The sequence below is a fragment of the Oncorhynchus keta genome, chromosome 2 (genome assembly GCF_023373465.1).
Source record: "Oncorhynchus keta strain PuntledgeMale-10-30-2019 chromosome 2, Oket_V2, whole genome shotgun sequence".
NCBI lineage: Eukaryota > Metazoa > Chordata > Actinopteri > Salmoniformes > Salmonidae > Oncorhynchus > Oncorhynchus keta.
The window spans coordinates 73,544,084-73,571,585 of record NC_068422.1 but is presented as its reverse complement, the minus strand read 5'-3'; the positions used below and the strand labels follow the sequence as shown (position 1 = coordinate 73,571,585).

The 27,502-nt window shown below is 43.6% G+C and overlaps 1 protein-coding gene across 50 annotated transcripts; it reads left to right on the top strand.

Annotated features, from left to right (window-relative positions):
* Positions 1-328: 328 nt before the first annotated feature.
* Positions 329-3,224, top strand: LOC127912704 (golgin subfamily A member 6-like protein 2). Of its 50 annotated transcripts, none has more exons than XM_052482782.1 (5): positions 329-1,349; positions 1,382-1,513; positions 1,646-1,678; positions 1,778-2,074; positions 2,237-3,224. In XM_052482782.1, the coding sequence occupies exons 1-5, from the start codon at positions 1,070-1,072 to the stop codon at positions 2,410-2,412; spliced, it is 918 nt and encodes a 305-aa protein (XP_052338742.1). In that variant the 5' UTR covers positions 329-1,069; the 3' UTR covers positions 2,413-3,224. The 50 variants fall into 50 exon arrangements, 43 of the variants coding, with proteins under 43 accessions (XP_052338742.1, XP_052338701.1, XP_052338715.1 ...); XM_052482741.1 differs by having other exon boundaries at positions 1,745-2,074; XM_052482755.1 differs by having other exon boundaries at positions 1,382-1,711; positions 1,910-2,008; positions 2,042-2,074.
* The last annotated feature ends 24,278 nt before the right edge of the window (positions 3,225-27,502 follow it).

Sequence of the window (27,502 nt, the reverse complement as noted above, 5' to 3'; positions counted from 1 at the left end):
TACATTCAAACAAGAATTATGAATGGTTTGTTTTCTCCTCAATTTGCAAAACCTTGGTTCTTCCAGACTCCCCCTTCTGTGTCTCAGAGTTGACCTTGTGTGTCCCTATCCCCTTCCTCCCCCAATCTCATACCCCCACCTTACTCTCCCTTCCCAGCTCCTATCCTGCTGCACAACCACAGACCTGACCTTCAGTGGGCCTGTAATTGGTGTGCCAGGGGTACGCTTTGTTAGCTTTGTGTAATTTCTGCAATAACATTACTGATTGCCTGACACTGTCTTACACTGTGAGCCGCTCCGCCATGCTACACTGAGGATAAATCAGAGAGGAACTTAGCTGGAGCCGAGAGGAGAGGTCACACACCATGGGGCTATCTAACGACTCAATGGAATTTTGCCACATTCAATTCACTGAAAATGTAGTTTAGTTTTGATAATAGAGAAGTAGATCGGCTTTTCTGTTCTACTCAATGTAGTGTTTGGCTCTTTTCTGTTTTTATCTCGTCGTTCTTGAACATCACATAGAGATTTTCCAGCAGGTGTTTCTAAAGGTGACACACCTCTGCAATACAATGAATCCAACATTCTCCATGGTAAGTGTCTTAGGTTCTCACGTTGTGTTTATTAGCAACTGTTCTGAGAAAGAGTGTACGACCTCCCACTCAATGCTGGGGACTCTGAAGGTGTCAACATTAACAAAGCTGATATGTAGGAGTCACGTTTCACTTATTCTTCTTATTGAACAGTTTCCCACCTATTTAAAAACACAGAAACTGAAACGTGAGGCGTGGTTTTGTACAAGATTTCAGGGGGAAATCATGAAAGACGTAGTGAGATGTAGAGATAGTGAGCAAATGTTTTTTAATTTTTTACCACGTTTGCTTTTTGACATTTACTGATAATGGAAAATATTGTTAGGTCAAATAGAAAATGGTATAATCTAGACTAAGTAAAATAATCCTAATTTTATGATTTATCAGGTGAAAGAGAATATCAAAATCAAAACATAATTTTCAGAGCATGTTTTCAATCCACCTACCCAACACAGTGAACAGGCTCTGAACAGAACATGAGAAAGAGAGAAGGTGAGTTAAAAGAAAGAATGAGACAGAGAGAAGGTGAGTTAAAAGAAAGAATGAGACAGAGAGAAGGTGAGTTAAAAGAAAGAATGAGACAGAGAGAAGGTGAGTTAAAAGAAAGAATGAGACAGAGAGAAGGTGAGTTAAAAGAAAGAATGAGACAGAGAGAAGGTGAGTTAAAAGAAAGAATGAGACAGAGAGAAGGTGAGTTAAAAGAAAGAGTGAGACAGAGAGAAGGTGAGTTAAAAGAAAGAGTGAGACAGAGAGAAGGTGAGTTAAAAAAGACAGAGAGACAGAGGAAGGTGAGTTAAAAGAAAGAGTGAGACAGAGAGAAGGTGAGTTAAAAGAAAGAGTGAGACAGAGAGAAGGTGAGTTAAAAGAAAGAATGAGACAGAGAGAAGGTGAGTTAAAAGAAAGAATGAGACAGAGAGAAGGTGAGTTAAAAGAAAGAATGAGACAGAGAGAAGGTGAGTTAAAAGAAAGAATGAGACAGAGAGAAGGTGAGTTAAAAGAAAGAATGAGACAGAGAGAAGGTGAGTTAAAAGAAAGAATGAGACAGAGAGAAGGTGAGTTAAAAGAAAGAGTGAGACAGAGAGAAGGTGAGTTAAAAGAAAGAGTGAGACAGAGAGAAGGTGAGTTAAAAGAAAGAATGAGACAGAGAGAAGGTGAGTTAAAAGAAAGAATGAGACAGAGAGAAGGTGAGTTAAAAGAAAGAATGAGACAGAGAGAAGGTGAGTTAAAAGAAAGAATGAGACAGAGAGAAGGTGAGTTAAAAGAAAGAGTGAGACAGAGAGAAGGTGAGTTAAAAGAAAGAATGAGACAGAGAGAAGGTGAGTTAAAAGAAAGAGTGAGACAGAGAGAAGGTGAGTTAAAAGAAAGAGTGAGACAGAGAGAAGGTGAGTTAAAAGAAAGAGTGAGACAGAGAGAAGGTGAGTTAAAAGAAAGAATGAGACAGAGAGAAGGTGAGTTAAAAGAAAGAGTGAGACAGAGAGAAGGTGAGTTAAAAGAAAGAATGAGACAGAGAGAAGGTGAGTTAAAAGAAAGAATGAGACAGAGAGAAGGTGAGTTAAAAGAAAGAATGAGACAGAGAGAAGGTGAGTTAAAAGAAAGAATGAGACAGAGAGAAGGTGAGTTAAAAGAAAGAGTGAGACAGAGAGGTGAGTTAAAAGAAAGAGTGAGACAGAGAGAAGGAAAAGGAAACCATCCCGGGTGCGTGCTGCGAGGCCCTCTCCTGACCTTCACCTGGGTGCCGAGGCAAATTGCATTAGAGAATGACATGTCGTTCATCTGGGCTGTACTTGGAGGATCATTTAGCTCATTTAATGATTCATAAGTTTAACTCCTCTTAATAATTTCATTTGGCCGCTGCGTGATTGAAATCGTGGCGAGTGAGCTGCGAGCTGCGTGAGCTTGGCTGTCTGTCTGTATGTTGGAGGGAGAGCGAGAGAGAGAGAGAGAGAGAGAGAGGAGAAGAAACTCCCAGAGGATGGTAGATCAGTCTATTACCAGCTTGACCTTTTCCCTCCTCTGGATCCACCATTAGAGGGGAAATGTGAAAGTAAAGCATTGATTAACACAGTTATCCAGCCTGGTAGGAGAAAGACAAAGGAAAAATATGTTCATACATTAGGAAAATGTCCTGCATTATTAATGTAAGGATTTGTGTTAAGTGGAGAGCCATGGCGTTCCTGTTTTATATGGGATGTATAGTGAGAGCTCACACTGGCAATAGAGAGGGGATTGAAATAGAAGAGGACTACTGTGATATGTACTTTAAACCATGGAGGGAAAGGCTTTTCATACCATTTGATAATTACAAAAGGTTTTGCAAAGTGATGATAGTGGCCTTGATACCGGTGGGCTTTGACCTTCTATGAACTCTGTGTTATTGCAAATGACAGCAGAAATACTGTACATGCAAACTCTCAGCAGTTTCCAAAGCCTTACAACAAAAATGAAATGAGTGAAGCTGCATACATGCAACTATTGCATAAATATAATGAATGAAACTGCATGGTCAGGAACTTGACTTTTTGAGGTTTCACGTTTGAATTCTACACCGACACCATTTCTTATAATGGTGAATGTATTGTGACATGAGCTTGGAACAATCTGTACCACAGAGAGTTGTGTAAGATCACCTAACTAGGCCACAGTGCTGGTAAAGAACATGAACATATTTAATAATATGGGTAATGGTGTCATCCACTGAAACTCATCACAAACGGTCGGTTTGAGGGCAGGTTGGCATTTATTGGGATGACTCATGTACTGGAGGCAGCTCTGCATAGTCTACTCGCTGGCACAGCCACAAAGTCATAAAATATGTCATAAACCTAACTATAACTCTGACCGCACTGCTAACCTTATGCCTAACCCTAAACTTATATGAAGACCCCAGCAAAAATGATTATTTTAATTAATTTTTACAATATATAGCGAATTATGACTTTGCTGCTGGCCCATCTAGTGGAAATCGCTCAGCTCTGCCTCCAGGATGAGATTTATGCCTATAGATGTCAACCTGCTGCTTGTGCAGCCACTGAGGACAGACCATGGTTGCAAAGAGAACAGAACAGGCCAGGGCTTGATACAGGTTGATAGTCAGAGTGGGCTGACCACAGCACGTTGACTGATACCTTGTAGGAGGCGAGGAGAACACTGAGCTGAAGGTTGAGAGGGTGGTGGTGGTGACACACACTCCTCCGGTCGGTAATACACTCCTCCGGTCGGTAATACATTCCTCTGGTTGCGGTTATGGTTGCAGTTTCGGCTCGGCGCTCGTGTCTGTCTCAGAACTTCTACTCTCGGTTCCCAGGGGTTAGTGACTGTGTGATGATCTACCATGAGGTCCACACTATCAGAGCCACATCAATACAGATTGCCTGGTCTGTTTTGACCTCCAGAATGAAAAAAGGGTTATAGAATAATTGTAACTTGAGGGGGCAGTGATTGCATGTGTAAAAATGGCTCCATTGCATGATGGGTAAAGGAATGATTGTGAACATTTCTCCTTAAGATAACTTTATATTATTTCATAAACTGTTCTAATGTGACACTTGGTGCATTAATAAGTACATGAAGTCAAATCCCATGCCAATAGCTATAACAGAGCCTATAATGGCTTCACGAATGAAAACATGCTAAAAGGCACCTTGCAGGCCCTTGGCCCCAAACATTCAGATCACAATGCATTATATCAGCAGCAGCTGCAGATGAGTATAGGACAGAATCATGTACAGCACAGAGTCCAATTCAGATTGAATTTAAATGGGATTTTTCCCTTTCTCACCATACATCTCACATCTCCTTACAAGCCCACCGAAGCCTATTAGCTTTGACCTTGTCTGTTTGCCATTGACTGTTCTCCCCATACCTCGTCACCATCTTGGTCTCGATGACCCCAAAGACACAAGATCAAGACAGACCCACCTACATTCACCTCAATCTCTTTACAGAGACCAGGAGCTTGGTGGTTGGTTGTGTTAACACGCGGGGCTGCCAGAACAGTGGAGGACCTCCAGACAACCTTGATGGGCCCAGCTCCAATCTACCCATCCAGGACGTGATGCTTATCTCCAGTTTATCTGGGAAGAGAAGAGAGGACTCCAATTGTGTGGGCCCTATGTTGTCATGATGGACAAAGAGACTCTATTAAGTTCATGATTTAAGGGTTTGCAAAGATGAGATGCTGCGATGCAATGTGTCAAAACAAACCAAGCCACAGCTGGCACCTGTGTGTGTCCACGTGTACACACACATGCTCGCATTCCATCTGTCAAGGCATCAGATATCCCTTTCACCACAAACATCTGCTTTACAGCAAGGTATCTCTCTATCCGACTCTCTCTCTCTTGTTCTCTCTCTTTTTCTTCCTCACTCACTCACAGATACGTTTATGATGCAGAGACAACATCATCTTTATATGATTCTCATAGCATACTGGCTTTTGGTTGCGTGTTGTAAGGTATGTGAAACAAACGAGACCAACAACCACACTTTAGAATTTTCAACTTCAACTTTATGAAGCATTTAGCTCTGGATTACTGAACATCCAAGTCCAATTCACTTTGAAATCCTCCCAAATGTTATTTTTGTTGGGAGATCAAAAAGCACTGTAGCAATTTATTTGCAATAAACTTTCACTGGGTCCCACAGAAATGCAGCTCCGCCGACCTCCGACCTCCGACTCTTCATCTTCAAAACAACCTGGCGTGTCTATGCTCATGCCCACAGAGGGAGGGAAGCACCAGAGGGGAAATGGCTGAGAACTCTGTAGTGGTTTTGGTGGGAGACCCTTGTGTAGACTGTGTATGCACTTAAAATGCATCTGTGAAACTCCAACCTATGTAAACGGCTTAAGAAAATAGACACGTCTTCTATTACAAATAAACGTTGGTATGGAATACAGACGCGGGGCCGCAGTCTTGTCTTTGGTGACCACCTGGGGAGAAAAATGAAGTACAATTTTTGGAGTTTTCTTGGAAGTCCGGGGAACTCAGGGGATTCTCACTTTGAGGGTCTTGGACATCAAGGGTGTGTCTAGCCTGTTTATTAAGGCAGGTTCCCAACAACCACAAACCCCTAGCCAAACACCCTTTACTCAACAGACCAAACCCCTTAACTCAACAGGGTGCACCTGGAGGACATAGAACCCTGTGTTTAGCTCAGATGAATCTGTAGACCGTTTTCAACACCTCCTCCATGGCCCATGTCGTTTCTCTCCCCCTCAGAGTATGCCTAAGCAGGGGCTGGAGAGCATGGGAGAGTTAAGCTCAACAGTGAAAAGCTACAGTGTTAGAGAGCACAAAGATGATAGACACACACAGGCACAGACAACACTACACACACGTATACACACACTCCTTGTTAATTAGTGCTAATTGCTGTTTAGCTGGGATGATTTTTGCTTCTGTTGAAGTGAGTGGTGTTGAAGTAGAAGCCTTTGCTGATTTGATGGCTATTTATGGGAGTATATATCCAGGTCTGTGGTTGGCTGCAGCTTTGGCCAGTGTTTAGCTACTCATTTCTGTTTTAATTGCTTCATCTCTTCCACCTGTACATGAAAGAAGAGATGGAAAGGTGTCTCCCCTCGCTGATGAACACAGCAGGCTTTGAGATGTCTGCCGATCTCTTTAACTGGCCAGTGACAGCTTCCTCCTGTCACAACTCTGACTTCCTGTACAAACAGAGCCTCATTAAAATCACCACCCTGGTCTGTGGGCGGGCCTCCTGGTCCTCCCCTCCAATTAAGCGCAGTCAGGACTGTTGCCTTGACGACTCCCCACTTTGAGTTAAAAAGCAGGCACTCCGGGGGCTAACGCCGTGTGTCAAAACATAATTATGATTTCACCCAATACCCCTGTCCAAAACTAGAGGTAGGGAGAGAGAGAGAGAGAGAAAGAGAGAGAGCAGAGAGAGAGCAGAGAGAGTGCAGAGATAGGGCAAACTGGACTGGTGGGTGGAAGCAGTGGAGGGGATAATGAACTCGGAGGAATAATGAGAATATTAGACCAAAATGTGCATGTCGTTCCTCCTCCCCCTTCTCCCTGGGTTTGTCCTCCAAATTAACTGCATTATTTATTCTGTGTACATCTGGCCAGGGCTAGGGTGTGTTTTCCACGTGTCTGTTGACGCTTCGCCTCTCCACTCTTCGCGGCTTAGTCTAGCAGCAGGGGTTAGGGTTAAAGGTTAAAAAGTCACAGCCTGCCGCTGCAAAAGATTCCAGGAGATGACAGAGCCTACACGTACCTTTTCACCCTTGCACTCACAAATACAAATGCAGACAAACACACACAGGCACACATGTGAACTAGCGCATGCAGGTACTATACTCTGGTGTCGTATGTGAATTCTAGGTCCTGTCACCCCCCAGATTGAGCGAGGGAGGAGAGGGAAGATAGGGAGGGTGTAAAGGGTCACAGATTACCCAGGTATTAAATCCCCCCCTCCTGTCTGCATCACATAGTGGCCCAGTGTGGTCTCACAGAGGTCCAGTGACTTACCCACCACCCACTGTGAGATCACCACTGCAGCTGGCACTCAGTCTGGCTTGGTGGATGTCAAGGAGGGCGGTCTATGATGGCTTTCTAGGATGCCTATATGTGTACCATCTTTAGGATAGTTGAAATGGTGAAATGTACCATTAGCTCTCATTCTCAACAATGATTAACATCAGACTGGTACGCAAATATGTGTCAGTTGAGTTTCTCTGTCAGTCTGGAGGTTTGGTATCCTCATGAAACAAGGACACAGTCCCTTCCCCCCTTTCCTCCCTCCCCTTCCCTAAGTTTTGCCCTTCCCTTCCCCTACTCTCCTCTCCCTGGTTGGGGTGGTGATGGTGGAGGTGATGGTGGTTTTCGACAGAAACAGACAGGTGTTCAGGTGTGTGATGTTTGACATGTTCACACAGTGTGTGTTCATCACGGGGAGGAGACATGTTTGACAGGTCTGACTCCCACCTGACTCCCGCCTGACTCCCAGGCCATGATTACATTATCTCTGTGTGTGGATCTGAAGGTCAGGGGAGAGAGCAGGCAAACATACAGGCAAACAATGATGCAAGGCTGGGGGTGTGGCAAGAATACTGGGAAAAACCAGAACACAAAACATGTCAGTAAAAATCCTATTTTCTGTTTATTTGCAAAAATATATTTTGTAGATTGAGTTTCAGATGAGAATCTCATCACCCAGTTTAAAGAATGAGTGGTTGTTTTATTGACAAGGAAATGCAAAACAGTGTAAATTAACTGAAAAAATAAACTGAATGCGCACACTCACACATGCTCACACACACTCAAACACACTCACACACACACACTCACACACACTCACACATGCTCACACACTTTTACCATGAGGTTTTTACCACTCACTCAAGTCACTGTAAGGTAAAGATTTGACCTTCAAAGACAACATGACAAATATTTCATTTTGGGCACCAATTACTTTAGGGACACAACACACTACTCTTGTGGAGGTATTGAGGAATGACCCTAACACCTTTACCCATTGACCTAGCACACCTCTAAATAAATGGAATTGAATCAAGGTTTGTATTTAATGTACAAAATGGCCATTTAATGTTGAAATGGGGAGGAGGACAAAATCAAGGTGATCAAGGTGTTATCACTTTCACTGTACTGTTAGCCCCCCCCCCCTCCACACACACCTCTCACTTTCTCCCTCCCTCTCTCTTCTACTCTTCACCAGAAAGACCGGGGCACTCCTCTGCCACTGCAGTCACATTAAATGTGACAAGGTTATCTCTTCATACACTCACACCTAGCATATGATTTATGAGTGGGACTGTGTGTGTGTGTGTGTGTGTGTGTGTGTGTGTGTGTGTGTGTGTGTGTGTGTGTGTGTGTGTGTGTGTGTGTGTGTGTAGGCCTCATCCTCCTTTAACAAAGCGTTCTCTCTGAATATGATTGCCGTACCTCTCTCTCGCTCTCTGTCTCTGCCTGTAGCCACTCCCCTGCTCTGTGGTGATACAGTATCTCTACGGGGCATAAGGACAGGACAGGAGCAAAGCATTATCCATAATTAATACCAGACTGAATAACGAGTGATTATATTTGATCTTTTTACGTTTCAAACACGTTTGGCTTTTTAGCCACTTTAAAGGCAATTATGTAGTGCCTCAAACATGTACACTTCAAGTCTTTATGAGTTCATTAGTACTGAACTGATAGGAACACAGCAGTAGTGAGAGGTGAGCGAGCAAGATGGAGAGACAAAGAGAGAGAGAGAGAGAGAGAGAGAGAAAGGGAGAGCGAGAGAGGAGAGAGAGATAAAGGGAGAGATAAAGGGGGTGAGATAAAGGCTGATAGATAGATACAGAAAGAGTGAGGAATAGAGATAAAGAGAAAGAGGTAGGGAGAGAGAGGAGAGCAAACTCAACCAAGCTTCTCCAAGGTTACTGACTGTGGCAGAGACAGTGGCATTCCGTGTTGCTGCCATCACTTCACTCCCCCACACTGCATACCTCCCCGTGCCAATGTGAACTCTGCCTGTAAACAGGAGAACTTCTCAGTCTAATATGGTTACAAAAAGATAAAGTGAGAGACTGAAACAAGGTAATTCCTTATATTTTTGTGCTGTTTTACCTCTACTTTACTGGGCAGTATGGAAATGAGGTCTGCCTAGTAACAGCAGCACTTTACACTTTATGTATTTTGTGTTCAGTTTGTCTAGAGACCTATGATACATTGTAGCATCACAGGAAGACAAGACAGAGAGAAACAATGTTTTTCTACAATCTTCTGGCACTGCTAAACTGTCCCCCTTCAGCACCAACAACAGGGGGTATGTTCCATGTTGGCCAGAAAATCTCTATCTGAACAGCAACAAACAATCAGTGCTGAAACCGGCCACATTAAGTTAATGGAGATGTCAGTGGTTTGAGCAGAGCCATACTGTGTACTTCCCTCAGGACTGCTGTTGGACTGAGAGGAGACTGAGAGGGGGACACATGGATAAATGGGCCCAGTGTGTGTAATGGAGAGGAGTGTGGCTGCGGGCCAGGCCTTTGAGTTAGCAGGCCTGGAAAGGAGTCCAGCGCACACTGCCAACTGGGTCTTCCATGCAGAGAATGGCACGGGGGAGTCCTCTGTGTGTGTGCGTGGCTGTGTGTGTGTGTGTGTGTGTGTGCGCGTGTGCATGTGTGGGATTAGGGAACATCCTGTGAAGCATGCTTTAACTGAGGCCTCCTCCCTGATGTCAGCTCACAAAGGGAATGCAGCTTAGGACAGTTCAGAACATTGCCAGGGTAATCTCCAGGGTAATCTCCAGGGTAATCTCCAGGGTAATCTCCAGGGTAGACATGCCTGTTCAATTTCCTTAGCAATAGTTACGTCTGTTGAGAGGGTGCTCTTTGGTAGAGTATGGTGAACAATCCAATATATTTTAACCCTTCCTTTTAAGAAAATATGATATTGGAACACAGATGGTCACAGAGCATGTAAACCTACACACATACTGTTGACAAACACACACACGCACACACGCACACACACACACACGCACACACGCACACGCACACACGCACATGCACACACGCGCACACACACACGGTTGGGGAGTAAGGTGTACATGTAATCCATTAGATGTACTGTAACTGATTACAAAATATCTGTAACTGTAATCCGTTATGTTACCAGCAGAAATATTGTAATCAGATTACAAATACTTTTGAAAAATAAAAGTATTACTTCCATGATTACTTTTAAATTCAGGAAGGATGTTTGCAAAACAATACTGTATGAAACCTTTCTGTTTTCTCAATGTCATTTAAATCAGCATTGAAAAGGCTCTAGTTTTAAGTTTGTTCCGCCAAAGTGAGTCGAACCACAAGTCGTAGACCACTATGATGTCTACAAATGAGTTGGATGGATTGTGGGAAAAGAGCAGGAATAGGTTTTTGTAGACTACAGTGCAACTACTGTATGTCAATTATTTGCGGCTTACGGATTGTGGTTGTTGTGGATGGCTGTTCACAAATGTATAGGTGTATTATACCCCAATAATGGTTCATTTGAAGAAGTGTAGGCTAAGCTGCCTATCAATCATTGTTAATGCGACCCGTGGACAGTCTGTGCAACAGTTGCATAGTTCGGATCCCAGCCTATGGATTAGAAGTTTAAAGGAATTCCTTCCGTGTAAACTCCTCCGTGGTATTGTGTTCCACATATACTGTCAAAAACAGTTTCATTTAAAATAACCACGGTTAGGGTTTTTATTGTTCAATATCATTTCTGCTGATTAAAAAAATCAAAAGGCTTAAGAGACATAATCTTAAATGAATTAAAGATGCACTCTCAACTTTTGCATAATTTCAGTAGTTCAGTAGCCAGTAGTTTTGAAAGTGGTGCTCACGAGCCAAAGCGGGTCTCCATTTTTTTGGTGTACTAAGTCATCCATCTATGTACTAAGTCATCCAACTGTGTACTACGTCATCCAACTGCGTACTACGTCATCCAACTGCGTACTACCTCATCCAACTGTGTACTAAGTCCTCCAACTGTGTACTAAGTCATCCAACTGCGTACTACGTCATCCAACTGTGTACTACGTCATCCAACTGTGTACTACGTCATCCAACTGCGTACTACGTCATCCAACTGCGTACTATGTCATCCAACTGTGTACTACGTCATCCAACTGTGTACTACGTCATCCAACTGTGTACTACGTCATCCAACTGCGTACTACGTCATCCAACTGCGTACTACGTCATCCAACTGTGTACTACGTCATCCAACTGTGTACTACGTCATCCAACTGTGTACTACGTCATCCAACTGTGTACTACGTCATCCAACTGTGTACTACGTCATCCAACTGTGTACTACGTCATCCAACTGTGTACTACGTCATCCAACTGTGTACTACGTCATCCAACTGTGTACTACGTCATCCAACTGTGTACTACGTCATCCAACTGTGTACTACGTCATCCAACTGTGTACTACGTCATCCAACTGTGTCATCCAACTACTACGTCATCCAACTGTGTACTACGTCATCCAACTGTGTACTACGTCATCCAACTGTGTACTACGTCATCCAACTGTGTACTACGTCATCCAACTGTGTACTACGTCATCCAACTGTACTACGTCATCCAACTACGTCATGTACTACGTCATCCAACTGTGTACTACGTCATCCAACTGTGTACTACGTCATCCAACTGCGTACTACGTCATCCAACTGCGTACTACGTCATCCAACTGCGTACTACGTCATCCAACTGCGTACTACGTCATCCAACTGTGTACTAAGTCATCCAACTGTGTACTACGTCATCCAACTGCGTACTACGTCACGTACTACGTCATCCAACTGTGTACTAAGTACTCCAACTGTGTACTAAGTCATCCAACTGTGTACTACGTCATCCAACTGTGTACTAAGTCATCCAACTGTGTACTACGTCATCCAACTGTGTACTAAGTCATCCAACTGTGTACTACGTCATCCAATTGCGTACTACGTCATCCAACTGCATACTACGTCATCCAACTGCATACTACGTCATCCAACTGTGTACTAAGTCATCCAACTGTGTACTAAGTCATCCAACTGCGTACTACGTCATCCAACTGCGTACTACGTCATCCAACTGTGTACTACGTCATCCAACTGTGTACTACGTCATCCAACTGCGTACTACGTCATCCAACTGTGTACTACGTCATCCAACTGTGTACTAAGTCATCCAACTGTGTACTACGTCATCCAACTGCGTACTACGTCATCCAACTGCGTACTACGTCATCCAACTGTGTACTAAGTCATCCAACTGTGTACTAAGTCATCCAACTGTGTACTACGTCATCCAACTGTGTACTAAGTCATCCAACTGTGTACTACGTCATCCAACTGTGTACTAAGTCATCCAACTGTGTACTACGTCATCCAACTACGTCCTCCAACTGCGTACTACGTCATCCAACTGCATACTACGTCATCCAACTGTGTACTACGTCATCCAACTGTGTACTAAGTCATCCAACTGTGTACTACGTCATCCAATTGCGTACTACGTCATCCAACTGCATACTACGTCATCCAACTGTGTACTAAGTCCTCCAACTGTGTACTAAGTCATCCAACTGCGTACTACGTCATCCAACTGCGTACTACGTCATCCAACTGTGTACTATGTCATCCAACTGTGTACTAAGTCATCCAACTGTGTACTACGTCATCCAACTGCGTACTACGTCATCCAACTGCATACTACGTCATCCAACTGTGTACTAAGTCCTGCAACTGTGTACTAAGTCATCCAACTGTGTACTACGTCATCCAACTGTGTACTAAGTCATCCAACTGTGTACTAAGTCATCCAACTGTGTACTACGTCATCCATTTCGTGTGATATGTTCTGTATTTGTTGTGCTTTAGATCCGGGAGTTCACCTTTAAGTATTCTAATTCCTAATTCTTTGGTCTAACCAAGAAAAACATAAACAAAGGACCTATAGCAAATGCAGCATGTGGGATTAATGTAGCACATTTTTGGTAGAGCTCAAAGCATGCCATTACATAAGAGTAGTGTTTATTTTGCAACCATGTTATGAAGCAATGAGCACAATCAGTCCTCCATGACAAAAACAAACAACAGAGTAGGCTAATCATTTTGGGGTTATACTCAAGTAAAACAATTGGACTAATGTATATTTCCATTTTTCCAAATCTTATTCTTGAAGATCAAGGGATATTGAATTTATTGGATTGACTGGAAATCTGACAGACTTTGGTGTTTAATGTAAATATATAACCAAATCGTTTTGGTATCTGCAGTGAAGTAGAAAGAAAGGGGTTAGAATCTTGCATAACCCATAAAGTAAAATACAACATTAATTTATAGCCAGCTATGTCAATTCTAACATTGATTTATCTTAAAATAGATTGTTCAATTGTTAATATTAATTGTTGTCTTCTGGTAATTCCTCTTAAAGGGAAAGTAATCTAAAGTAATCATATTACGCTGCTGAGTTTGGGTAATCCAGAAGTTACGTTATTGATTCTAATTCTGGACAGGAAACTGTAAAGGAATACATTGAGAAGAGTAACGTACCCAACCCTGCACTTACACACGCACACACGCACACGCACGCACGCACGCACACACGCACACACACACACACACACACACACACACACACACACACACACACACACACACACACACACACACACACACACACACACACACACACACACACACACACACACACACACACTAATTGCTGTAAGTGAGTGAGTGTTTGGAGCGGGAGGACAGGTCTGGCTGAGTGGACGGTTTCACGCATTCATGCACTGCTGCTGCTGCAGCATAATGAGGTGTGACGCATCAGACTAAATGGCTAATGGGGTGTGAAGTCATTAGAACCGTGCCTCTATCCCTCCCTCCCTCTATCTCTTTATTGCTATCCCTCTCTATAGAGTCTCTCTACTTTAACTCTGTCCATCCATTCTCCACCTCTTTTTCTGCTCCTCCACTATTTTACTCACTTTCTCTCCTTCTCCTCCCTTTGCCCTATCCTCCACTCCCTTTTCCTGGTTCTCTTTTTCCCTCTCTTCCTTCTCTTTCACCTCTTATCCCCTCTACACCTCTTTCGGCCCTTTTCTCACACTTCTTCGTTTCTATAACCCTTCAATATCACCTCAATTTTTCTCTTCCCTTGGCCAACTCTCTCTGGGGCTATGAGTTGTGTGGTGAGATCCTCCGTGTGGTCTGACAGAGAGCCAATAGCTCTTTTGCTATCTCAATTAATACACATATTGTGGATTGCACCTCAGCCCGCAGAACAATGGTGTGGAGGATGGACGTAGAACATCCGCTGGGGTAAATCTGAACAGTCCCATACCAGTGTTTACGTGTGTCAACAATTTTGAGGGGATTCCTGCTGTCGTTAAATGAGAGGCGTGTGAGTGAGGGGTAATAATGTGTCTGACCCCCTTGTCTCACCATGCCCACTCATTCACACACGCACGCACACACAACCAGCTGTCCCTTGGGGGATCAGACACGCTTGTAAACAGCTTTAAGAACAGGAAGCACATATTAGAGATTGGATATTGTGAAAGCAGATCTTTCCCTCCCTTTGTCACTCCTTTTCTCTCTCCTTTCATCTTTTTTTTGGTTCTCTGAACCAGGGCAGGACACAGTAAGGCACAGACCAGTCATCACTTTGTGAACTCTGACCCACTGTGTGCTGCACACCAAAGTTAGTATGAAATGACTAAGACCAAGACTGCTGTCCTGCAACAGGTGGACTTTAATAAGGTTTGGTGCATGTCATTCTGTATTAGCCACACAAAATCATAAATATTTAAGCAATAAGGCCCAAGGAGGTGTGGTTACATCATGCCTATGAACAGCCCTTAGCCATGGTATATTGGCCATATACCATAAACCCTCGAGGTGCCTTATTGATTAATTATAAACCGTTACCAATGTAATTAGACCAGTAAATAGTCATTTTTTGTCATACCCATACAACACAGCTTTCAGATAATCAGCCTTCAGGGCTCAAACCACCCTGTTTATAATGAATCACCCGAGGGGGTGTGGTATATTGGCAATATACCACAGCTATGGGTTGTTTTTACGCACGACTCAACACAGAGTGCCTGGATACAGCCCCTAGCTGTGGTATATTGGCAATATATCACAAACCCCTGAGGTGCCTTATTGCTATTTTTAACTGGTTACAACTTCATTAGAGCAGTAAAAAATACATGTTTTGTCATACCAGTGGTATACCATCTGATACACCACAGCTTTCAGCTAATCAGCATTCAGGGCTTGATCCACCCAGTTTATAATATGTTTTATATCATGGCATTGCTGAATACTTGTTTCTTGTTTCTGACTGCCTTGAAGGTCATTTTAGAGCATGCATTATTTCCCTATATTTACACGGTAGAATTCAACGGCTACATCTTCTATGTTTGAGCTGCTTTTAAAAGCAAAAGTCGAATTGAAAGCATTATTCGATTTTCATAAGGGCAAGCTGGGACTGATGGTTTAGTTAGCTAAACTAGCAAGTCTGTTTGGTTACCACGGTAACTACAGTAGCATTCTAGTTAACCTGCTAGCTACTTCAGTGGATGTTGAACACATTTCTAGCGGAAAACGTGATAATAGCCATGGTATAAAAGGGAAAATCAACTCAGGGCTCTATGCTTTCTCTGGAAAATATTGCAACTCCGTGGAAGGTAAGTTCCACTCCGATAACATGTTGTGGAGCAGATCTTCCCCGTTATTCATTATTTTCCATAGAATGCCAAGCCTTGAGTTGATTATCCTTTACATATCACCACGTAAATATTAAGTCATAAGTAAATTCATTTTATTAAAATGATTTGTGTAATCTGCTCAATGTGGTTCCGACTTTGGAAACTGACATTTGAGCCTAAGTTTATATCATGGATCATAATGTGTTATCTAATACTTAGACAAATGACACTGAATTATAGCAAATGTTTGTGACATATTTTCACTAATACCACAATAAACATTATTGGAACATGGTATGCCCGACACGCATACATACCCACACACACATAAACACATTAGAGGATCTGTCAGCACCTGGACATGGACCCCTGTTGAAGCTCACAGACAGCTGAGCAGTCCACTGTGCAGCCTCTGTGTACCCCCCCCCCCCAAACTCCTCAGGCACCATTGAAAAGGCAGGGGGCAGTTGAGCAGGATGCGACTAGTTGGGGGCCTGTTGGAGGGGGTCAGGATACAGCTGAACATAGAGGGGTAGATGGAGAAGGAGAGCACTCAGAGATGGTCCAGACAGAACGATAGCACCAGGAGAGGGGACTCAACCATCACCCTGTCCACAGAAAGCCTGCCGAAGGTGGATAGTGCCTGGACATAATGCAGGTCCCTGGCTATCAAGAAAGGCAGAGATAGGATTGGTTTACAACTGAAGCGGCATTGTAAAGAAAGAGCTGCTCAATGTGGTTCCGATAAATGTGTTTTGAACGCAAATTCAGAGAATTCCTTTGCATACCTTTATACTGTAGTTGTCAATGACAAACACGATGCTTGTACCTCTCAATACCATTATCACTGAGAAATATACAGAGCTGTACCATGCATGCCATTTAGCCACTCCAGAGCCTGTTAAAGCCTGTCCTCCTCAGGTTTCTGTTTCCTCTCTGTGTGTCTCAAGCCTGCAGCCTGTAGACGTGGTGCGGTGCGCTACATACCCCTGTGTCATTTCATTAACCTTTAGACAGCTAAGTGTGCATGTTCAGATCCTCCCAGTGGACCCTGAACACCGAGTCCTCCCACACATCTGCTGAGGGTTACAGCCCTGTGCTGTGTAAACGTTTACCTGCCGTGTGTGTGTGTGTGTGTGTGTGTGTGTGTGTGTGTGTGTGTGTGTGTGTGTGTGTGTGTGTGTGTGTGTGTGTGTGTGTGTGTGTGTGTGTGTGTGTGTGTGTGTGTGTGTGTGTGTGTGTGTGTGTGTGTGTGTGTGTGTGTGTGTGTGTGTGTGTGTGTGTGTGTGTGTGTGTGTAAAAGAGAGAGAAAGAGACAGAGATAGAGAGAGAGAGGGGGGGTGGAGGTTTGAAGCAGGGAGACGTCTATCATCTTGAGATGCCCATTGCCTCACGTCTGTGTGCATCACATCGCTTGACATTATTACTCAACAAACCAACTTCTCCAGACAGCAGATCTGTCACTAGCCTTGGGAACCCTCCCTATCAGTATATCTCACAGGGAGGTATGCGTGTGTGCGCACATGTGCGTGTGTAAGGTGTGGGGAGACTAGGAACACAGTGAAACACCGTATCCCCCTGGTATGGGCCCAGGCTGCCCCTAGGCACTGATCCAGGTTAACTTTCACATTATATCATAAAACAGTGAGGTCAGGCAGTGAGATAAGAAAATCTGATCCTGAACCAGCGCATAGCGATAGCCTCTCCCTGGAGCCTCTCTCCTCCCCTCCGAGAGATAAGGCTGACAGGCTGGGAGTTGGAGCACTCAGAGTTTGACAGGTCTGGTTGGAGGTATGGACATTTTAATGCTGCTGACCACTCTTAAGATCTCCCCACTGCCCCCCATAGATCCCAGGGTAGTTGTTTTTTAGGTTATTGCTCACCCCATAGACATACCCTCCTCACCCACTATGGTTAACCCATAATAACAAGTAGAAGGGGTCAGACATGGGAACGTATGAATAAGCATTGCCTCTTCACAGAGAGCCTATTGATTACAGCTAGCAAGCAAATCCCCAATCAAGTGCTGGTATGCAAAATATTCCTCTTAGAAGTACATGTCTAAGAAAATCTATATCTTAAAATCCCCAAAAGTTAAGTGCGTCTTATTTTAAGCCAATTAAGCATTCGAGTCTCAAGTTGTTCATTTGGAGAGGCATGCTTCTAAATTGGCTGTGTATGTACAGTGTATGTGTGCAAGCAGGTAAGGGCAGGATTGTCATGCATGTAGGTCAGTGTGTGCCGTTGGAAACTAATCAGAACAATAAATCAGCTAATGCCTAAGGAAACAGTCATATAGAAAGGGAAATCACCCCTGAGCAGGTTATTCTCTGCATTCAAGTCCAACTCCACAGACAAACTCACACCTCGCTCATTTGGTGGTGGCTCATTTTCCCTGCCATCAGCGCCTTCAGTGAGACATTTGATAATGACACACACTTCTTAATCATCATGTCGTCATGCGGATTCCAGTAAGATCAAAAATTGCTCTTTATTTATAGTCTCTACAAAACCCTGAATTTCCATAATGTTTACCACAGAAGTCTCCCTTCTCTCTCTTATCATTTTTGTAGGTCACTTGCTCACACCCTCCCACACCCTCTCAACGCCGTACTCTTGTCCCCTCTTTAATCTAGGTTTCAGTCTTACCCCCGGAAAGGGAAAGAAAGAACTGTGGGAGGTTAAAAGTTAGACAAAGTTACAAGTAACTTACAGCAGGAAACTGATATCAGGTCATCTCTAACAGAATGTTTCTTTGAGATATATTTATCTCTTATGAGCTCTGCAAATGAGGTATTCAGCCTTCCTGCAAAGATCTGGAGGTTCTAACACAAGGGTTGAGACGTGGTTCAATATTTTACTTCACAAATGTAGATACTGTTTCCTTTTGTCAGACATACAGCTGTGGAATTCCTATAAGCCAACCCCATATGTGCCTGGAAAGCTGACATCAGCACAAAAATATAATTGCAAAACAAAACAAATTAGCATTTCCAGCTCAGTGCACTGCAGTCCATTGGGTAAATCCTACTCGGTTGGCTTACATGTTATGTTCCACTACCGTTTTTTAGACATGTTGAGTGACAGAGCATGGTCTGTGGTGTGGTGTTTGAGTACCTCCAAAGTACATACAGTCCTATAAATAGTGACATTCATGTTATCTTAAAGTTCTCTGGGTCTCTGGACCCTTGCACAGTGTCCAGTCTGTGAGATACCATAGTAAACATAGTATAACATCTATTGATATAAAGGTTGCATCGCTGAATAGTGATGCAAAGACTGAGTCACACTATTTGAAGGATGTCAGAGAGATTTGCTTCTCCCTAACCACTGACTCACCCTAACCTCTAACCCTTCTGGCCAGAGCACGTGACCTCCCCTTACTGGGTACAGCAAGCATCTCCAATCTCAATACATCTGAGAGACAGACTGTATAGTGAAATAAAATGACAGACACTTGAGCACTGCCTTGTTAGATTACTGTTAGATATTACTGCACTGTCGGAACTAGAAGCACAAGCATTTCGCTAAACTCGCAATAACATCTGCTAACCATGTGTATGTGACCAATACAATTGGATTTGATTTGATTTCTTTGCAGCTCATTATTTTAAATGCTATGTAGGTATTCTACGTTTGCCCTCTTGATATTCGTTTTGACATGCAGAGCAGGGACGATATCGGATAGATTATTTATGCATCAAAAAGAGTGAGAGAGAAAAAATGTTAAGATTCTAATGGAAATCCTCATCACTCCAAGTGGATTTCGTAGCTTTCCCAATGCCTCTAACAGCATCCAAGAAAATGGAATACACATTTAATTTGCTGCTGGCGCAGGAGTGATCCATGTGTAATTAGATCAATATTCACATTTGACTATTTAGCTTTTAATATGAAAAGATTAGAGGTGCCCCCAGAAGGATTAGGCGTTCATTTAAGGACTGGCGGTGTGTGGCCACTGCCCCTGAAAGGATTAAAGAAACTAATTAAGCACAATTTGCATCTTGAGCTAATTGGGTGTACACACTTAGAGAGAGAAGGAGGGATCAGGAGGTTCAAGGGGTTTTCTCTCCAATCAGATTTATCCCACTCTCCCAGCACTCTGACAGAACACATTGGAACCCATGTGCATATTGTGGTTGTAATTTGCGAGAGAGATGCTTTCTATTAGCATGGCAAATGGCATCCAGTGGAGAGAGAGAGGATTGGACAGAGGAGGAGAAGTTAATGAGAGTAAAACAAGGAGGAGAGAAGAGAGGAGAGAAACAGAGAAGAAGAGAAGGTGTAAAGCAGAGGAATAAAGAGAAATAAAGCACATGAAAGGAAAGAGGAGATGGGGATATGAAACGTCAGAGAAGAGAAAATGGGACAAGGAGCTGGGCCGGTGCTGAACCCTGTCTGGTCATCTGTAAACAGACACTGCTGTGGACCAGGTGTGTGACCATATTTATAACACTGCTGCGGTGCACCCTGATACGGAAAGAGGAGGCCGCGCCAACCAGCCAAGCGACAGTAAACAATAGAGTAAGACATCAGAACAATAAGGTGCTGGTGCCAAAAACAGGTAGCAATTACTGATACACATATTATAGGCCTTATGGACTCCCTCTATTCATGTTTCTATCCCATACTGTAATGTTCACGTCAGACACATAGCAGCTGCTACATGGGCTGTTTGGAAAGATGTGTGTCAGTGGAGGCTGGTGGGAGGAGCTATAGGAGGATGGGCTCATTCTAAAGGCTGGAACTGAGTTAATGGAACGGTATCAAACACATCAAACATATGGATACCACATGTTTGACTCCGTTCCATTTATTCAGTTGAGCCAATACAATGAGCCCATCCTCCTATAGCTCCTCCTCCCACCAGCCTCTACTGGTCTCGATGCATCTGTCTGTCTCTCTCTGTCTCTTCAGTCATAGCTACAACCTCTAACCCAGAGAAGCAGCAGGGATAGTGAATGAGCTACTCTAGTAATAACCATTAGACCACTGGTTGTCCATTCTATTACATGCCATTCCAGTGACGCTCACGGTCATAACAGCTTGAGTGAAATTCACCTGCCATGACAGTCTAACGGCAGCACATTATGTCAGGAGGGGGAAGCTTCATGCTCCACGGTCCATGGGACTGCAACGACGGGGTCAATTCCTCAACCTCTAATGGATCTCTATGGGTCACGTGACAGCAGAGTGCTATGGAACACTCGTTACCGCAGGAAATGATTATCAGGAGGTCAATTTATGTGAGGGAGAGTCGAGATGACAGAGTGAGGGGTCAAAGCCTCGTCCATATCTCTGGGCATTAAAGATTGACATGCAGTGATCGCCGAAGGCCTCGGCAGTCACACACACACACACACACACACACACACACACACACGCTTCCACATTTAAATATCTGACAGATGATGAAAGTGCAGCCATTAAAATGTCCGCCGCGCGTTTCAGGAATGAAATGGGGGGAGATAAAAGAATTCCCCGGGGTAATCATTGGGCCTGTGAATTAGCCAAGGGTTTAAGATGGTGGAGATGTGAATGTTTAACATTTTCCGTCATTCGTTTGCACTGAAAACATCCGCTTGGAGAGGAAGCCGGAGTAGTTGGTTTATGTCCTCCATCTTATGCTTAAGCTGCTCAGGAAGGAATAGAGTGTTTAACTAACCTGTAAAGTGGGTTTTAGAGAAGCCTCCGCTGTTTTCTTTTATGTGGCGTAGCATAGTTAGCCATATAAAAACACACTCGATCAGACAATCCCAAGCCTGTTCAACCTCTGGCAAGTAAATAAAGATATGATACAATACTCTCTGCCACTCACACATAGACACACACCGCCCACGTCCCTGTATTCTCCAGCTGAGAGATTAAACTGCCAGTCGTTTGACGCTAGGCTGAAAATGAGTCTGTCACACGAACAAGGCCAAGGCACTCAGGCAGGAGATGTCAACTGAAGGGCCAATGAAGTCACTCATGGAGAAAAAGGGAAGAGAGAGGGAGATGATAGGGAGAGGAAAACACACACGGTGAGAGATAATGAGAAAGATGGAGAGATACAAAGAGAGAGGGAGAGACAGGGACTGGGACTGAGACACAGAGACAGGACAGGCAGAGATTATAAACAGCAACATTGAAGTGTAAATGCAGTGCTCTCAAGCACCAAAGAGGTGGCTGTACAGTATTGTCTGCTCTAGTCCAAAGTCGCTGGTACAAAGCCAGGTTTGACCTGGCATTCTGGGGACATAAAGCCCTCACTTGAGATTCAGAGAGCTGGGCTGATGCTATCACCCAGGTTCATTATCTCAACGTCAAGGTCAGGCTAACAGACGAGGAAGCTGGCGACTTCACCTGATTTCAGCAGCCTCAAACTCTTCCAAACGTCCCTTTCAGAATGCAAACCTCAATTAAAGGACATGACCACAGACGTGCTGGGAAATGTCTGTGTTTCACATTACACATGTGTTATTTCTGTGTTACCTCCTAACACTCATTATGTAAAAATATTACTGTCACTACAGTGACCAGTGTTGTTTGAATGAGTGTGAATCCCTTTAGTGGAGGTTGTTATCTATTCTCTCCTATGACTCATGGAACCACCACTTGTGTATAAGCCAGCTAGGCACAGGACAGTGAAACACTTATTTGGAGACTTTTCTCAGATGATTCCAAACAGGTTTTCTTAGAATACAGCCCCTCCATTCCACCTTAAGCAAGACTGGATGAGTGTGAAGGGATGGGTAGACCAACAGAAAAGCATGATATATTAGGATCCACACCACTGTATCAAACCATTTACTGTATACATCAGGGAATGGGGGAAGGTTCTATGACACAATCTTGGTGAAATGAATGATGGTATTCTAAGATCTCCACACACACACACACACACACACACACACACACACACACACACACACACACACACACACACACACACACACACACACACACACACACACACACACACACACACACACACACACACACACACACACACACACACACACACACACCTCTGTGTTCAATATGCTTTCAGTCACCAAGGCTACCCTTAACGCAGAGCACCACACACCATCCATTACTTTTAAGGGCTCATTCGCTACAATTTCCTCAGCCTGTTTTCACTGTGTACAGTGACAGAGTGTGTGTGTGTGTGTGTGTGTGTGTGTGTGTGTGTGTGTGTGTGTGTGTGTGTGTGTGTGTGTGTGTGTGTGTGTGTGTGTGTGTGTGTGTGTGTGTGTGTGTGTGTGTGTGTGTGTGTGTGTGTGTGTGTGTGTGTGTGTTTGACTCCGTGTCTACATGTAGTGCAGAGGGATTAGAGGGGAGAAGGATGTCACTTGGGAAAACTATAACGTTTTATCAACAGCGGCAAAAGCAAAGTGTTAAATTTGCGCATTTCAGAGTTTATGAATGATGACAAATACATACTTTAGCGAGAGGATTTTGGCTGTCTGGAATACAATATTACAAAGGTCCCTTGGTAGAGGTTCCTGTCTTGGTATGATGACACATGGTATGGAGAGAAAGAGGGACACTGTTAGTAATGGGGGAAATATGGCTATGACATCAGGAGGAATTTAATTTTAATAGAGAATACACTTGTCTGGATTTGAAGTTCTCCACTGTGTTGGCGGTTGGAGGGTGAGGGAGTGGCGGTTTGGGGCTGGACACAAGGAAAGGTCTGGTGTGCGTCATACTTGGAAAATGTACACCACAATCCCTTACTATCTATTAGCACCATCTCTTAAACATAGACACACTTCCATCAGATAACACTGACTGCAAGTCTCCATTCAAACCAGGCGTGATATCATACCACCACCAGTATGAATATATGCATTGTGCTCAGTTAAAATAGACCCTTAATGGCCGTTCGGTAAGGATAGATTTGCTTAAATGGAGTTTGTGTTCAAAATGGCTGCCTCGGAGGCAGAAGCAGAGAAAGTGGAATCGACATCTACAGTTTACCACAGGGAATAATGCAGTAGACACTGCCATCACATTTTTGCTTATGGGGTGTTCATGTGGACAGCCTGCTGGAAGGAATATATCATTTAGTCATTTAGAAAAACATGATTTTGAGCAAGTTGATTTAAATATGTTGCACTCTACTTAACTTTAAGAGGAAAGAGAGCGCAGATAGGTTAGTACATGGGCTGACTTGACTGTTGTTTGCAGGAAGAAATGGCCTCATTTTCTACACACCATAGTTCTATAAAACACCTAGAAGAAATGTGAGACACAACTTCAACATTTAGAAATAGTGATTTAGTTGAATTGACCAAAGTGAGGGGGAAATTAATGTTATTCCACGCAGCAATTGCCATAGATGCATGATAACCAACGTGTGGAAAATATAGGTCACTTCTAAGCAACAGCCTCATGCACCGTAGCTTACACTTTATTTATTTGTGGGGAAAATAAGCCTTTAAAAGCCAATAAACATGTTAGTGATACTTCGTTGAAGGTACTTATGCCACAGAGGGAGGTCTCACTATCTATTAGAATTAAACTCACTAGCGTGGAGGGAAACAGTAACTACTTGGTTCTGCCACAGGGAAGCGCACACACACACACACACACACACACACACACACACACACACACACACACACACACACACACACACACACACACACACACACACACACACACACACACACACACACACACACACACACACACACACACACACACACACACACACACACACGCGCACACACGCCTATGCATGTATACAAGTGAACAAGCATGCACCTTCACACAGTACACACCTGCTATGTCTTGGCCCTGGTTTAATTGCTGGTCATAGAAAGTGGCATCTACAGTTGAAGTCTGAAGTTTACATACAACCTTAGCCAAATACATTTAAACTCAGTTTTTCCACAATTCCTGACATTTATTCCTAGTAACAATTTCCTGTCTTAGGTCAGTTAGGTTCACCACTTTATTTTACGAATGTGAAATGTCAGAATAATAATAGAGATAATTATTTATTTCCGCTATAATTTCTTTCATCACATTCCCAGTGGGTCAGAAGTTTACATAGACTCAATTAATATTTGGTAGCATTGCCTTTAAATTGTTTAACTCGGGTCAAATGTTTTGGGTAGCCTTCCACAAGCTTCCCACAATAAGTTGGGTGAATTTTGGCCCATTCCTCCTGACAGAGCTGGTGTAACTGAGTCAGGTTTGTAGGCCTCCTTGCTCGCACAAGCTTTTTCAGTTCTACCCACAAATGTTCTATAGGATTGAGGTCAGGTCTTTGTGATGGCCACTCCAATACCTTGACTTTGTTGTCCTTAAGCCATTTTGCCAAAGCTTTGGAAGTGTGCTTGAGGTCATTGTCCATTTGGAAGACCCATTTGCGACCAAGCTTTAACTTCCTGACTGATGTCTTGAGATGTTGCTTCAGTATATCCACATAATTTTCCAACCTCATGATGCCATCTATTTTGTGAATTGCACTAGTCCCTCCTGCAGCAAAGCACCCCCAAAACCTGATGCTGCCACCCCCGTGATTCACGTTTGGGATGGTGTTCTTCGGCTTGCAAGCCTCCCCTTTTTTCCTCCAATCATAATGATGGTCATTATGGCCAAACAGTTATATTCTTGTTTCATCAGACCAGAGGACATTTCTACAAAACGTCCCCATGTGCATTTGCAAACTGTAGTCTGGCTCTTTTATGTCGGCTTTGGAGCAGTGGCTTCTTCCTTGCTGAGTGACCTTTCAGATTATGTCGATATAGGACTCGTTTTTACTGTGGATATAGATACTTTTGTACCTGTTTCCTCCAGCATCTTCACAAGGTCCTTTGCTGTTGTTCTGGGATTGATTTGCACTTTTTGCACCAAAGTACGTTCATCTCTTGGAGACAGAACGCGTCTCCTTCCTGAGCAGTATGATGGCTGCGTGGTCCCATGTCATTAATACTTGCATACTATTGTTTGTACAGATGAACGTGGTACCTTCAGGCGTTTGGAAATTGCTCCCAAGGATGAACCAGACATGTGGAGGTCTACAAAAATTTGATTTCTGATTTATTTTGATTTTCCCATGATGTCAAGCAAAGAGGCACAGAGTTTGATGGTAGGCCTTGAAATACATCCACTGGTACACCTCCAATTGACTCAAATGATGTCAATTAACCTATCAGAAGCTTCTAAAGCCATGACATCATTTTCTGGAATTTTCCAAGCTGTTTAAATGCACAGTCAACTTAGTAAACTTCTGACCCACTGGAATTGTGATACAGTGAATTATAAGTCAAATAATCTGTCTGTAAACAATTGTTGGAAAAAGTACTTGTTCTAACCGAAAACTATAGTTTGTTAACAAGAAATGTGTGGAGTGGTTGAAAAAAAAAAAAGTTTTAATTAATGACTCCAACCTAAGTGTATGTAAACTTCCAACTTCAACTGTATATATTGGACTTCTACTCTCCTGGCCAATACATCCTCCCCTGTATTTCCCTGGTACTGTCATACCTGAGACTCTGAGTGTAACACCAGTTGGTGTCACTGAGCTCCTGACCCACATACAGTAGGATACATTAACCAACAACAGACAATCACACGCCAGAGACCCCAACACCGCCACACGCTCTCTGTGTGTCTCAGTGTGTGTGCACCACAGTCATTAATCTGTGGTGCTCTGTGAGTCTATTGCAGTATCTTATGAGAGATATAGTTAGTCTGAATGGGTTATACTGAACAGTAGCAATACCTGAATTTACAAGAACTATGCTACCAATGGTGAGCTCACACTCCAAAATGATGAAAGTGGGACAAATCATTGAAATAAAAGTGTCGCCAGCCAAGCCATACCTCCTGTAATGCTCACTCTCAGTCCTTCAGCAGTGGCCCAGAAAATACATTTTTACCAGGAGCCAGAAGCAGACGATCAAGAGGCCTGTCTAAACAACAGCATATACAGGGTTAAAAGTGAAGCTCCTCTCTGGGGTGGGCTTGACTGAGGCTGGGCGGGGTAATGGGTGGGGGTGGTGGGGGGCCAGGTGGGGGAGAAGAGGGGTGAGGGGGTTATGAGAGGGGCCTGTGCGCTACAAGACCCTCTGTCCCAGGCCAGCCTGAGAGCCTTAGCCTCTCTGCTGATAAGACTGTAATAGTCCTCCTTAGAGGAGCCAGGGCTCGGCTCCCCTTATTAGTCATTTATCACACCTGGCAGCCTCGCTGAACCATAATTACTCTTCCCTTATCCCCCCGCACTGTCATGTCCAGGAGAGAGGGAGGAAGGGAGAGGGAGAGGGAAGGAGCTGGGGGCAGAGGAGAGGGAGAGAGAGAGAAAATGAAAGGAGAAACAGTGTTAGGAAGTCAGAACTGAGAGAAGGGAGGAGAAGGTAGAAGAGGAAGAGAAGAAAGAAAAGAAGGAGGAGGAAGAGGGCTACAAGGAGGAGAAGGAGGACGAGGAACGGGAGGAAGAGAAAAGGCTAGAGCAGACAGAGAGAAAGAAGGACAAATTGTAAGAAAGGATAGAGGGGATGGCCAGCAAAGGTCCATGTTATTGTATGACCTTCTCTGCCTGACTATCAGCTGGACAGAAATTAAATTAGGATTTTGGGATATTCAGAAATAGAGGAGCGATATAGAGAGAGAAAGAGAGAGAGAGAGAGAGTAGAGAGAGATGTGGAATGAGAGAGGAGAGAGAGAGAT